Raw genomic sequence first — 15,027 nt, forward strand, 5'->3', positions numbered from 1 at the left:
CACACACACACACTCCCACAAGCCGCCTCTGGCCAGGCGGGCTGTCAGTTATTTCACGGGACTTTTATGAATGTGTGTATCTGGTGGGAGCGCTGTCACCGCTTCCTGTTTTTAGACTGTGAGTTTTCCCAACTTCCTGTCCAGTGTCATGTCGTATTCGACACACACACACACACACCTTTTCACACACCCCCGGTTAAATGATGAGCTGTTTGTTCTGATGATTTAGAGACGCAAAGAAGCTTCACATGAGGAACATATATAATATAAATTTTGCATTTTCAGCTGCTTTTTTGAAAAGCGATAACTTATTCAATTTTATTTAAAGTGTCTTATCATAACAAAGTTATCTCAAAACACTTGACAGTTGAAGTAATACTATAGTGGAGAAAGGAAAAAACAGATCCCAGCAAAATAACTCAAGTTATTGTGTCATCTTCATGCCCAACTTTCTTACTAGATGTGAACCAAAATATCAATACACTGATATATATATAGAGATGTTTTTCTATGACATTGTATTGTCAACAGCTAAACAAAAGTTCCAAACATCAGCTTTAAACGCTGCGGGAGTCACTGTATCCTCTCGTCCTCAGTCACCACCCAGGTCTCATTTAATTCTGTGGAGGACGTAATGACGGCAACAGCAATTTATTGATTCAATTAAACGTATGTATCTATTATTAAATCATATTTACATTTTCAACCTCGTTATTATGCTTAAAATTTCTATAAAGTGTGTAATTCAATTTGTTGAATTGAATTGCTGGCATCTATTTTTCCTTAATCATCTATAGCAGTGGTTCCTAACCTGGGTTCGATCGAACCCTAGGGGTTCGGTGAGTCGGTCTCAGGGGTTCGGATACACCAGAATTATCGTGTAAATCCGTGATGACAGACCCCGCTTGGCCATCACTGGCTGCAGACGATCATGATACACTGCTTGGCCAACCAGTGCTGAGGGGAATTTAGTGCGACTGTCGTGGTAGTACGTCGTGTTAATCCTCTGTTAATATTTTAATCCATACTTACTATGTCGGGCAAAAGAAGAAAGTGGTCGGACGAATATGTACAACTTGGATTCACATGTATCACGGAACATGATAGGAGTGAGCGTCCTATCTGCATGATTTTCAAAGTTGAGCAACTCTAGTCTCGCACTGACAAAACTGAAGGAACACTTCTTGAAGCTGCATGGAGACGGGGGATACAAGAAATCCTATTTTATTTTTCATTAAAGAGGGGTTCGGTGAGTGCGCATATGAAACTGGTGGGGTTCGGTACCTCCAACAAGGTTAAGAACAACTGATCTATGGTCTTTCTTCAACTGTATAGTGTCTTGAGATAACTTTGTTATGATAAGACACTTTAAATAAAATTGAATTGAATAAAATGAAATTATTTAATATTATTTTTTATTCTACATTTACAATGCGAATATTCACAGTTTTCTTTTGTTCATTTTTGTGTAGCCATTTAATCTCCAACTGCATTATGTCCTCCTTAGCTAAAAAAACAATAAAATCATGGTGATGACTGAGCATGAGAGGATACAGTCGACTGCTGCAGATGTGAAAGCTGATGTTTGGAATTGATTTTGTTTCAAAACAAATGAAAGCAGTTTCGTCAAGAGTCATGTGGTCTGTAAATTTGCAACAACAGAGTCAAGTACTCGACAATACTACAAATATATCATGGTTACTACAGTATCACTGTATATCGTACCCTGTTCTTTAGTTTGTGAAGACATCATCGGTTTGTTTGACTAGAGTAAATAAATAAACCTGGTGGAATTATTATGTTTTTTCGTTGTATTGTATGTATTAAAGCAATATAAAGAAAGGAAATCGTTAATATAGATGTATCTTCATGGGCCTTCCCTTGTTAAAACTAATTAAAATACTTATTATTCATCATATTCCTTTAGTTTTTGGCAATTTTCACGCCCTGCCCTGTTAAGAGCATACAAACAAAACCTACATCAGTACGTGCGGCTCGATCCTACTCACACTGCTACTATTTTTCTCACCAGAATATAATTTAAAACTGCGATAAATTCCCCATAAGGAATGAATGGGACGAGCTCAAAAAAGTCTCAATTCTGCAACGTTTTTCAAACATCTCCTGCTCTGGCGTACGTTCACGTAGAAACTCCATTTTCACTTTAAAATATAGATAAAAGTCCAAATGATCAACATGAGATTTGACTTTTTTGTAGCTTCCATAGTTTTTTTCGTCATGTGGGAAAAAGCGCACAGCCTACTCTCACGACGTCCCGGCGGGGAAATTGTCTAGTATGTACTTGAAAGACTTGTAAAACTTCTTCAACGATGAAATAATCATGAAACAATATCATGTCAGAAGCGACACACTTGACCATCTACTGTTGTTTCTCTCACTCATTTTTACGAGCTAATACTTCAATCATTTCATCAATTTACCTTCCAAATATTACATAAATTGTCACATAAGGTTGTCAACCTGTTCCGGCAAGTTATGAAAAAAATTAATAAATGAATGACGGATTGAAACAACTGATATATTTGAAGAACATACATAAAAAGAAATAAAGAAATGGGTGAAATATTTCCTACGGTTGCTCCTCTCGTCATTCAATAGAAGTATTTGGAGCATCTTCTTCAAAAGTTACTTCTTAGTAGTATTTTTAATAGTTCTTATTACAGCTAATCAATACATTGCTGTGTAAGTTTGTCTCTTTACGTCCAGTCATCCTCACTCACATTATGCAGCAGTTTAATGTTTACATCACAGTCTCACCAGAGTCTCCGTTAATCCCGCGCAACCAGTGGTGATTGATCAATTAGCCCGGCTTAAAGCTGCGGCTCCTGCTGATCAATAACACTGATCACCAGCCAAAGGTTTTTCATTAGAAGCTGCTGCTCTGCATGAACAGACTCCATCACAGCTAATGGACCGCGAGGGCTTTAAACGCAGCAGTGGAGACTCACACCTGAGAGTGAGGAACTCTGTGTTCACGTTGACGCTATTAATAAAGTTGGAGTTGAATATCAATTGGCTTTAATTTAACAAGATCATTGTTGGCTAGGATTGGTCTTGATGCCAAAGTTAAAGTTTGATTGAAATGGTAAACTTTTTTTTAAAATAAAATTCAAATATTTTGTTGTTTGTATAAAACGCAATAAATACATAAAACTTATTTTTTACCAATATTTTATGTATGAAGTAGGTTGGAAAAATATTACAGATTTAAGTTTTTATTGTTGTTTGTTTTTATTCATAAAGGTTCGTCTCAAAATACTTTTTTTTAAACCAAATTATTATAAATAAAGTTGTTGTTTATTTTGGTAAAGATTTGTTGCAAAATACGATTTTTTAAAAAGGTTTTTCACTCTTTTTTAGTTTTACTTTAAAGTTACCAGAAATGATAATATTGTGTATTTTTGCTTAAAAACCAGCTTTAAATATATATATTTTTAATTATCCAAAAAGGAGATTTAAAAAAAATACAGTATTTAAGTTTTTTGTTTTTATTTTAATTTTAGGGACGTATTGTCTCAAAATACATGTATGTAATTTAAAGAACTTACATTTAATTTTATGTATATTTGCATAAAAAACACCCAGAAAATACGTTTATTTTTTTAACCAACTTACCATCCATAAATTAGGTTGACAGTTTTTTGTGGTGTTTTTAGGTCTATATATGAATTTATTTTTGCTGATTTAAGGTATTTTATATATATAAAAAAAAGTTTTTTAGTTTTACTTTAAAGTTCAGCAAAATTAAAATGTTATGTATATTTGAAAAAAAGAAAATGTATTAAAACTCATTTTAACCAGTTAATTATCTATAAAGTAGGTTTTAAAGAAATTACTTTGGATGTATTTTGCTCATTTAAGGTATAATATCGTGATGTTTTTCAAGATACCTAAAAAAAAAAAACAACAGACTTATTTTTGGGCTTTATTTAATCCCCGGCCCTCGTGGGGGAAACTTCATAAAACGACCTCACCTTTCTCACCCTCTGTCAACCCTCACGGGGCCACGGGGCCATTGTTCCACCCAAACAATCCTCATTGAATGAAAAAGTGCCGATGCTTTGTTTCGTGAAGCCGATGCGCTGTCATGGGTCCGACCGTTAATGTGCCATCGCCGCACCTCACATCCTCGGCAGACACTGACAGAGCAGAGCCTGCTTCCTCCATCTGTGTGTGTGTGGGCGTCTGTGCGTGACACACCAGTGTGTGTGTGTGTGTGTGTGTGTGTGTCTGTGTGTGTGTGTAGGAAGGGAGTTGTTCATCAGAGATACTGAGACAGACAGGAAGGTCCTGGTCCTACCATGGATGGGATGGGGGGGGGGCTGTAAATTCTGCAACACCAAAGTCAAGTACTCGAAAATACTACGAATATATCCTTGTTACTACTGTATCACGATATATCGTATCGTTGACCTTGTATCGTGATACCTGCAGCCCCACTGAAAACAACTTTTTTTTTCTGGAGTTGAAATCTTTTTTAACCACAACCACTATGCTGTGATTGGTCAAGAGTTGTCACCCCGCATCATTATTCCAGGAAGTCTTCATCTCCAACTGACTCGTTGTATAAACAAAGCAGGGTTGTGATCACAGCTGGCTGGAGGAGGAGTTATTATTATTAGAAGACATTATTACGTCATAATGGACTCCACTCTCGTAACCTCTCGTTCGCCCAGATTTCAGACGAACTTTATAAAGTATCGAAATATAAAATATATTGATATAAAACTACATAATAAGTAGCACAAATAAATCACAATAACGTTGGATCTGGATCTTCTTCCTGCATTCATGAAGTGATTTGGATGGACGCTCAGCTGAAGGTTCACTCCCGTGACTCCAGGATGAAAAGGTTGTCCAGTCCATGCGGAAATGCTTAAGGCAGGAGGTGACATCAGCGCTTTAGGTTGTAGGTTTGAGTCCGCAGGCGCTGGTGTCGTCTCATCATGATCTCAATCTGCTGCTGCTGCTGCGTAATTGTTACAGTCTGGAGGAGAGAGATGAGACCATGATGTAGTCCAGCCAAAGAACCGTCTTCACTCTGACCTGTTTGAACAAGAAGCTGGATCCATAACTGCTACTTTGAGTTCAGTAGAAGCTTCCTGTTCGTATCATGGTCAGAGTATTCTTCTTCTTCTTCTAGCATCATCTGAATAACTAGCTACTTTGAGTTGAGTAGAAGCTTTCTGTTCGTATCATGGTCAGAGTATCGTTCTTCTTCTTCTAGCATCATCTGAATAACTAGCTACTTTGAGTTGAGTAGAAGCTTTCTGTTCGTATCATGGTCAGAGTATCGTTCTTCTTCTTCTAGCATTATCTGCATAACTAGCTACTTTGTATCAAACTAGCAACTAACTTTTTTTTCAGTTAAACGTAAAGGCCGGTCAGATGTTCCTCAAAACTAAGTCTTCCAAGATCTCCAAGATGCAGTAAGTCCCTCATCATGACCATGTTTTCAACTTATTACTTTATAATGTTTGTCTGAAATCTGGGCGAACGAGAGGTTACGAGAGCGGAGTCCATTATGATGTAATAATGGCTTCACTCCTCCTCCAACCAGCTGTAATCCCGCCCCGCTTTGTTTATACAACGAGTCCCTTAGAGGTGGAGACTTCCGGGATTGATGACGTGCGGTGACAAACCTTGTTAACAAGATTGAATCTCCAGAAAAACAAAGTGTTTCCAGTGGGCGGGGCTTAACATCATTTTCTAATGTCAACATTTCAATGAAAAGACAGTTTTGTACAATAGTACTGATTCTAAACATGCCTTTTTTGAACGGTTTTGAACTTTTTTGAAGTATAAGTTAAAATAAAAATACAAATTATGTTTGGGTAAATAGAACAAACAAATTCTTGAAATATTTTTGTTTGTTTTTTTTAGTTTGTACATTTGCATCACTTTGTATAGTTTTAATATGGAAACTATCAATTTAAACCAACATTTATTCATCTTTCTTTGTCTTCTGTGAATTTAAGTTAGACTTTTATCCAACAATAAAACCATTTTAATAATTTATAAAACTTCATTCAGCCTTTACAGCAAATACTGCAAACAAAAAATACAATATTTTAAATCTGAGTCCAATAATTTCTACATTGTCCTTAAATAAATACATTTTAAAGACTCAGAATTAGATTGAAAGACAGTAAAAGCCGAGCGTAGAAGAGAAGATTGACATGTCCGTGGCTGTGGGTGGAGGCGGATGGATGGACGCTGACACCTCCGTCCACCTCCACTGGGGAGAGGAACTTCCTATCAGAACACAACAGGAAAGAGAGGACGCTAAAAACAAGCGCACAACTTTTTGGACATTAAATCACTTCCTGTATCAACCAAAGTGAGAAAGAGAAAGAATTAAAGTTGTATTTTTTTTTAATGTCAGTCAAATATAAGATACAATAGATATTTTAAAAATATGTATTTATATATATTTATGTATATTTATATGGATGAATCATGTCAATATGAAATAAAGCGACTCAATTCATTGTCATACAAAAAAAGGATGAGAAGAAGAAAAAATAAAAAATGTTCCTGTATATTATTTTTTCATTAGTATCACTATTTCTTCAACCTGAGATAAATGCAGAAAAAAAAATCAGGCAAAATTCCTTTAACCCTTGTGTTATCTCTGGGTCAAGGTGACCCGAAGGCCCGGAAACAAATGTGTTTGTTATACTCCTTGTGTTAAGTCTGTGTCAAGCGGACCAGAAAGCCCGGAAACAAATGTGTTTGTTATACTCCTTGTGTAATGTCTGGGTCAAGGGGACCAGAAAGCCTGGAAACAAATGTGTTTGTTATACTCCTTGTGTTATGTCTGGGTCAAGGTGACCCGAAGGCCAGAAAACAAATGTTTGTTTGACCTCCCTGGCTTCTTTAAATACATAACCAGTGGTGAAGGTCATTAACCTTGACCCAGAGATAACACAAGGGGTATCACAAACACATTTGTTTCCGGGGCTTTGCTTCACCTTGACCATGAGATAGCACAAGGGTTAAAATCCTATTGTTTTCCTGTCAAACTTACAAAAACAATTCAAATCTTCATCTACGATGATCTTATCTCGCACGTTTGAACATATTACACTAAAGAAAGATAGTGATAAACCAGTCGTAACACTCAGACAGTGACACAAAGGTCGTAACTCAAAGGTCGTAACACACATCTTACAGTGAACCTAAAAAGAGATTCTTCTGGTGTCGCTGGTTTAAAAAGGATTGACGGACACATTCCAGACGGACATAAAAGATGCAACACTGTACTCGACTCGGCTGTAAAACTATGACTTCCTTCCTGTGGCAAACTTCCTGTTTGTGTCAGAAGACGCTCAGGAAGATGATCCTCGTCTTCTGACGACGACCCCCCGGAGTCTGATAGCACTGGGGTCACTCACCTCCGACTGAGACGCTCGACTCCCAGTCTTGCTTAGAAAAAAAAACTTCCTTAGTCTTGACTTAAAATATTGACTTGAAATTTTGACCTCAAATGCCAGATTTTAAGTTTGACACTTTAAATGGGAATAAATGAAAAAAAAAAAAAAAAAAAAAAGCTTTGTTTTTCAAAGCTTTGAACAATGTGTTTGCATGTTTGTGTGTTTGTTTATCTTTTGCAGGATTTGTGTTGAGTATATCTGTGTTTAGTGATTGTGTGTGTTTTTATGAGTGTTTGCGTGTATGTGTGTTGAGTGTTTGATTGTTTGTGTTTTGAGTGTTTGATTGTTTGTGTTTTTAGGGTTTGAGTGTTTGATCGTTTGTGTTTTTAGGGTTTGATTGTTTGTGTGTTGAGTGTTTGATCGTTTGTGTTTTTAGGGTTTGATTGTTTGTGTGTTGAGTGTTTGATCGTTTGTGTTTTTAGGGTTTGATTGTTTGTGTGTTGAGTGTTTGATCGTTTGTGTTTTTAGGGTTTGTGTGTTGAGTGTTTGCGTGTTAAGTGTTTGATCATTTATGTGCTTAGTGTTTGTGTGTTGAGTGTTTGATTGTTTGTGTGTTGATTGTTTGTGTTTTTAGTGTTTGATTGTTGTGTGTTGATTGTTTGTGTGTTTAAGTGTTTGATTGTTTGTGTTTTTAGGATTTGATTGTTTTTGTGTTAAGTGTTTGATTGTTTGTGTTTTTAGGGTTTGATTGTTTTTGTGTTAAGTGTTTGATTGTTTGTGTTTTTAGGGTTTGATTGTTTGTGTGTTGATTGTTTGTGTGTTTAAGTGTTTGATCGTTTGTGTTTTTAGGGTTTGATTGTTTGTGTGTTTAGTGTTTGTGTGTTGATTGTTTGTGTGTTTAAGTGTTTAATCGTTTGTGTTTTTAGGGTTTGATTGTTTGTGTGTTTAGTGTTTGTGTGTTTAAGTGTTTAATCGTTTGGAGTGTGTAGAGGAGTGTGTGAGGAGTGTGTAGAGGAGTGTGTGAGGAGTGTGTAGAGGAGTGTGTAGAGGAGTGTGTGAGGAGTGTGTAGAGGAGTGTGTGAGGAGTGTGTAGAGGAGTGTGTAGAGGAGTGTGTGAGGAGTGTGTAGAGGAGTGTGTAGAGGAGTGTGTAGAGGTTTGATGAGCGAGGTGGTCGAGCTGATGGACAACCTGTGTCTCCGGGTGCAGTCATTAGGACGACCACGTGGATTAGAGTGTGGAGAGCCGGGCTCTCTGGACCCCCTGATCCAGATCCTTCATGCATTCATTATTTATGATTTGATTTGTGATTTGATTTGTGATTTGATTTGTGATTTGATTTGTGATTTGATTTGTGATTGGATTTGTGATTTGATTTATTTTACTTATGATTTGATTAATGATTTATTTTATGATTTAATCTTTGATTTGATTTATGATTTGATTTGTGATTTTATTTGTTATTTAATTTATGATTTTATTTGTGATTTAATTTATGATTTAATTTATGATTTGATTTATGATTTTACTTATGATTTTACTTATGATTTAAATTGTGATTTGATTTATGATTTAATTTATGATTTAATTTATGATTTCATTTGTGATTTTATTTGTGATTTTATTTATGATTTGATTTATGATTTGATTTATGATTTGATTTGTGATTTTTTTATTTGTGATTTAATTTTTTTTTTCTTTCTTTCTTTATTTTATTAATGCCTCAAAGTAACTTATTCTTAAGAACTCCAGGTTTAACACGAATCTTCAAAGACCAACAGGTTACTCTTGAGTTGTGTAACTTTCAGAGTTAAACGACACAAACTATCATCGATTCATGAATTCAAACTTCTTTCACGACTCGATTAATATCACACAAAAAAAAACATCCTTCTTCGGAAAAAACCCGTGTTTTTGTCGTCAATTTTCTCTCCTTGCAAAAAGACCCGAGAGGTCACACACACACACACACACACACACACACACACACACACACACACAGAAAAGAAAATCTCCGATTCATTGTGCGACGGTCGAGTCGTTAAGCTCCAGTAAAAGCTGTGGACCTTTTTTTTCCTTGAGAATCCTCTGGTTGTCGCCACGCAAAGGTCAACATTGTGCGACAGTCAAGCGTTCACCTTCGTCACTTGGCGGAGGTCTGGCAAGATGAAGCCTTTGTGTGTCTGCGCCAGGTTGGTCTGGCGCACAATGGAGGCAAGAAAACACACGTGTGTGTGTGTGTGTGTGTGTGTGTGTGTGTGTTTATTTGTAAAAGACATGGTTTTAACAGGGCAACTGTGTTTGAATTAGTCGTTCTAACCCGCGGCTCGCTAAATGGATTTCTGAAGTGGCTGTAGTTGGAGGTTTTCAATTGGATGCAACCTTGAGTCTCCTTCTTTTTTTTTTCCTTTTTTTTTTTACCGCGGCTCTGTAGGATTTAAGTGCCGCTGCAACATGAATGCATGTTCCTCCTCGTTCTGTGAAATTGAAAAATCTCGAAAGGCTCTCGCCATTGTCGGGGCAATTAATGGAATGCTAGCAGCGAGGTTCAGGTGCTTAAAAGTTGTATTTTCTCCTCCTTTCCATCGCTCTCTTTTTAATTACTTACAAAGGAGGACGGAGGTGGAGAAAAGGAAGCATCATAATGCTGCAGGCTCCCTCTTTATGCACAATGATGTATAATGCATGCTTTGAAATAAAACGGCAGCGACCTTGGAACCATTCCATTTCCAAACCTTGGTGTGTTTGTTTTGCATTCCGCGGCGAGTCCTTTGCATGACAATGGCGAGCGTTAACAATCATGATTAATTCCATCTTCATGTTTCGCAAAACTTGGTCGCTCGCGCGACAATAGCTAACCTGCTCGCCGGCGGCGGGGGAGCCATTTGAAAGTCGCTCTAATTGCCTCTCAGGCTTCCGTCCCCGAGACGCTCCTGAGCCGGAGTGGGATTCGTTTTTTTTCCGTTCAGATTTGGATGAAGAAACTCTTTTTTTTACTGATTATCGGAAATATTTTTTAAAAACTCTCTCTCCGCTCCCATATAAATGAATGTTGTTACCTTCGCCCAGGAGGTCATGTGGTCGTTTCCCAGTTTGTAGTTTTTTTAAGGAATTAAAAGGCTTTGAATTTAAAAATATTAATAAAAATTTAGAGATTTTATTTTTATTTATTAGAATTAGAATGTAAAACTCTATGTGTAAAACAATATGTTTATACGTTTTAAAAAATATATGTAAAAAAAAAATTTGAATATCAAAACTATTGATTTTTCTTTTTATATATATATATATACAGTATATATAATTTAAAAAAAATTCAACCTTTAATTATAGAAATGATTTAATTTAATTATTTAACGACCAATTAATGTTTACTTAATGCTGAAAAAAACTTTCTCTCTGCTCCTATATATATATTATTACCTTCGCCAAGGAGGTCATGTGGTCGTTTACTAGTTTGTACTTCAAACATTTATTATTGAATCTAAAAGGCTATAAATTCTTAAAATAAAATGTTGAATTTAGAAATAATACTTTATTTACTAAAAATAGGATGTCAATCTCTATGTATAAAAAAAATATTCGTTTTGAAAATATTAAATATTGTTTTTAATAAAAGTTAATTCAACCTTTTCATGTAGAAATTATTGAATTCAGTTATTATAAAGTTCAATTATTTAACCAATGATCATCTATTTTATTAATAATATACAATATATAAAAAAAAACATTTGTGCTCCAATATAAATGACCTCTGCCAAGGAGGTCATGTGGTCGTTTATCAGTTTATATTTTAGCAAAATAACTTACAATCACTTGACGTGATTGGCCGAAAGTTTGATTAAATTTAAAAGGATAAAAATTTAGATAATATTTTAATAAAATTATTATTTTTATTTATTAAAAGTAGAACATCACACTCTACGTGTTAAAATAAATTTTAATTTTTTTATTTTAAATATTAACAATTTTTAAATGTAGTTATATACAAAACAACAAATATTTAAATATCAAAACTGTTTAATACAAAAAAATTAAATTAAAACAAAACAAACTTTTAACATAGAAATTATTGAATTAAATTATTTAACCACTGATCAACTATTGCTTAATGCTGAAGAATGTTTTTTTACCTCTGCCAAGGAGGTCATTTTGTATTTTAGCGAAATAACTTTTTATCAGATGACGCCGAAAATAGCTTTTATTATACCAATGATTAAAATTACGAATGAAAAAAGATTGAATTTAGAAATAGTATTTTTATTTATTAGAATTAGAAAGTAAAACCAGATGTAAAAAGGAAAAAACTATTTAATTTGTTTTAATGAATTGTTAGAAAAAAAACAACCTTTAATCATACAAACTATTTAATAAATAAAACAAAACAATAAAATAAAAAACTAAATTATTGAATTCAAAATTAATTTTAAATAAATAAATAATAAAAACAATAAATAAATAAAATTCCAACTTTTGAAACGTTAAGTTCAACATTCAATATTCTGATGTCACTGATTTAACACAATAGATATTCTCAAGAAATTTCCAGGGAATGTCATTAACAGGAAAAGGACCTCGAGATAAGCTCCGGATCACCATCTGGATCCAAGAATCTTTTGAGGGTTTGTGCCTGTGTGTGGTGCAGAAGAAGCTTCCATTAAAGTTTGCGCTTCTTGCTCGTCCACAGTGTGTGTTTTGCTAGTCGGTTCTACTGCCCCCTGCTGCTGCATGGAGCTCATTGCAATCATCCATATTTCAAATGCTTAAAAAGAAACAGATTTTTTTTTTTTTAAATAAGGGGCAAAATTAGTCAAAATAACCCACAATCTGAATAAGAAGAACTTTATATGAAACATGTATTAATAAAATACAACATAATATTAATATATATTATAAAAAAGGATGTTAAGAAAATTGATAATTAGTTTCTTTTTGTTTATGAATCTGAATATTTTGGGCATAAATAAAATAAATGGATCAACATTTGTATTCAAGGATATAAAACATGAATTTGATTGTCTTATTCAAAAATAATTTGTAGCTTTTTAAAAAGAAATATATATTCGATATGTTAGTGTAGTATGTGTTGACCAGACTCATCCAATCGAGCACCGAGTTCTAACATAATTTACTATAAAATACTAAAACTTGAATTAAATTGTTCAATACTCCAAAAAAAAAAAAAAAAAAAAACAATACAAAAATACTGTGTCATTTATTGTGTCTTTATAATTTTCAAAGCGCTTAAAATATGTGTATTAGCTCCGTGGGACAGCAGGTGGCAGTAGTGTTCCCCGAGCTCACTCGCACAACATTCACAGACCGGTACAGAAAAAGTGAACCTTCAAAAAAATTCTTGGATCCAGATGGTAATTCGGAAACAAAACCCCGTATTTACATGTGTTCCTACAACATTCTCTAAAAACATTCCACGAAATGATTTAAAAATCACAACAACCATAACCTCCTTGGCAGAGGTATTAGACTGGAGGCGTCAGAGTGAACTCATGTTTCCTCCCGGTCGGCGGGCCGACGACGGCGCCGCCCGATGATGTGGGATCTTCCAGCGTGCTCTGGCAGAGATGACTGAAGTGGATCCAGAGTGTTGAACACACAGAGCCGCGGGCGTGTGTGACACAGTGTTTACGTGTGCGTCTCACAAACACTGTGTGTTATCGCTTTTGGCAACGTATTCATTTTTTCTGCTGTTTTCTCTCAGAGAGCTTTTTTTCCTTCTGCGTCCGCGGCCGACGTCCACTGGTGGGAATCTCTGGGCAGCGTCTCCGAGTGTTCTGACCCGAGGCTGCACTTGTTAGCGTGTGTTGATAAACGTATATACATTATTTATACCCGTGATTGAAGCAGCTTCACAGACGGCAGTGAGACGAGCAGCAGATGCTACAGATGCTCGTCTTCTTCCGTCACTCGCTTGTTGAATGCTGGAGTGAAAACGCTGCCATCTGGTGGTGTGAAAAAATATTGATACGTAGTGATGTGTCGATGAAGCTTCATGAAACAGTGTCATTATTTCCTGAGTCCACTAGATGTCACTCTTGGCTCTATAATCTATTGCTTTGAAAAGTTATTCTATTGAAACCTCACATCATTTGTGAGCTGATGGCGCCCCCTACTGTCCTCTGAAAAATATGACACTGCTTCATGAAGCTTCATCGACACATCACTATCCATACGCTTGAACATCGCAATGTTTTTTTTTTCTTTACGACACCGTATCGATCTTCAACAGCACAGTATCCATATTAAAAATATCTTTTAAGTTATTTTTATGTTTTACATTTTAATAAAGTATGTTTAAAATAAAACTTATTGTCACAAGAAACATGCAAATATTCATCTTCTTTTTTTTTTTTCATTTTTGTGTTGCATGTAACCTTCTGGCCACTAAATGGCAGCAGTCATTTTTTCCTTCACAGCTAAACGGACAACAAAATCCTGCACTATCCCAGCGGTGGCTGAGGACAAGAGGATACAGTGACTCCAGCAGCCTTTATAGCTGATGTTTAGACATATGTTGGTTTGAAAACAAATGAACGCAGTCACGACTTCTTCAAGAGTCAAGTGGTCTGTAAATTCTGCAACACGAGAGTCAAGTACTGGACAATAATACAAATATACACTTTTTACTACAGTATCAGAATAGTATCTTTGCCTCTGTACCGTGATACGAATCTTATGTTCGTGCCAATACACACACGAGTGGTGGGAGGTCAGTGGAATTTAACCACCTATTGTTTTACGGTATGAAACTCAGTCTTCTTACACAAAGTTGTGTTTGACGATCCGTAGATCCACAGTCCCCTCACCTGAGAACAAAACAAATACATTATTTTTCTTACTCGTGCTGAATCACAAACTGTTGAACCTGTTCACATATTGACTGTTTTTTTTTACTCTCCCCTGCAGGAGTGTCCGACACTGGTGGATGTTTCTCCGGCTGCTTGTAGTCTCACCCTCTCACCCTCTCACTGTCTCACCCTCTCACTGTCTCACCCTCTCACCCTCTCACCCTCTCATCCTCTCACCGTCTCACCCTCTCACCCTCTCACCATCTCACCTTCTCATCCTCTCACCCTCTCACCGTCTCACCTTCTCATCCTCTCTCCCTCTCACCATCTCACCCTCTCACCGTCTCACCCTCTCACCATCTCACCCTCTCACCCTCTCACCGTCTCACCCTCTCACCGTCTCACCCTCTGACCCTCTTACCATCTGACCCTCTCACCATCTCACCCTCTCACCGTCTCACCCTCTCACCCTCTGACCCTCTCACCATCTCACCGTCTCACCCTCTCACCGTCTCACCCTCTCACCGTCCCACCCTCTCACCGTCTCACCCTCTCACCATCTCACCGTCTCACCCTCTCACCCTCTGACCCTCTCACCATCTCACCCTCTCACCATCTCACCGTCTCACCCTCTCACCGTCTCACCCTCTCACCATCTCACCGTCTCACCCTCTCACCCTCTCACCGTCTCACCCTCTCACCTTCTCATCCTCTCACCCTCTGACCCTCTCACCGTCTCACCCTCTCACCCTCTCACCATCTCACCGTCTCACCCTCTCACCCTCTCACCGTCTCACCCTCTCACCCTCTCACCTTCTCATCCTCT

At 36.6% G+C, this 15,027-nt stretch overlaps 1 protein-coding gene across 1 annotated transcript in view; it reads left to right on the plus strand.

Moving 5' to 3' along the window:
* Positions 1-14,806, plus strand: part of LOC148085325 (adhesion G protein-coupled receptor D2) — a 97,219-nt gene extending 82,413 nt beyond the window's left edge. The window contains exon 24 of the mRNA XM_087783513.1: positions 14,320-14,806. Within this exon, the coding sequence (XP_087639639.1) occupies positions 14,320-14,360 (41 nt within the window). The 3' untranslated portion in view covers positions 14,361-14,806. The remainder of the gene's footprint in view (positions 1-14,319) is intronic.
* The last annotated feature ends 221 nt before the right edge of the window (positions 14,807-15,027 follow it).

Source organism: Callionymus lyra, chromosome 2 (assembly GCF_982586985.1).
Source record: "Callionymus lyra chromosome 2, fCalLyr1.hap1.1, whole genome shotgun sequence".
NCBI classification, from domain to species: domain Eukaryota; kingdom Metazoa; phylum Chordata; class Actinopteri; order Syngnathiformes; family Callionymidae; genus Callionymus; species Callionymus lyra.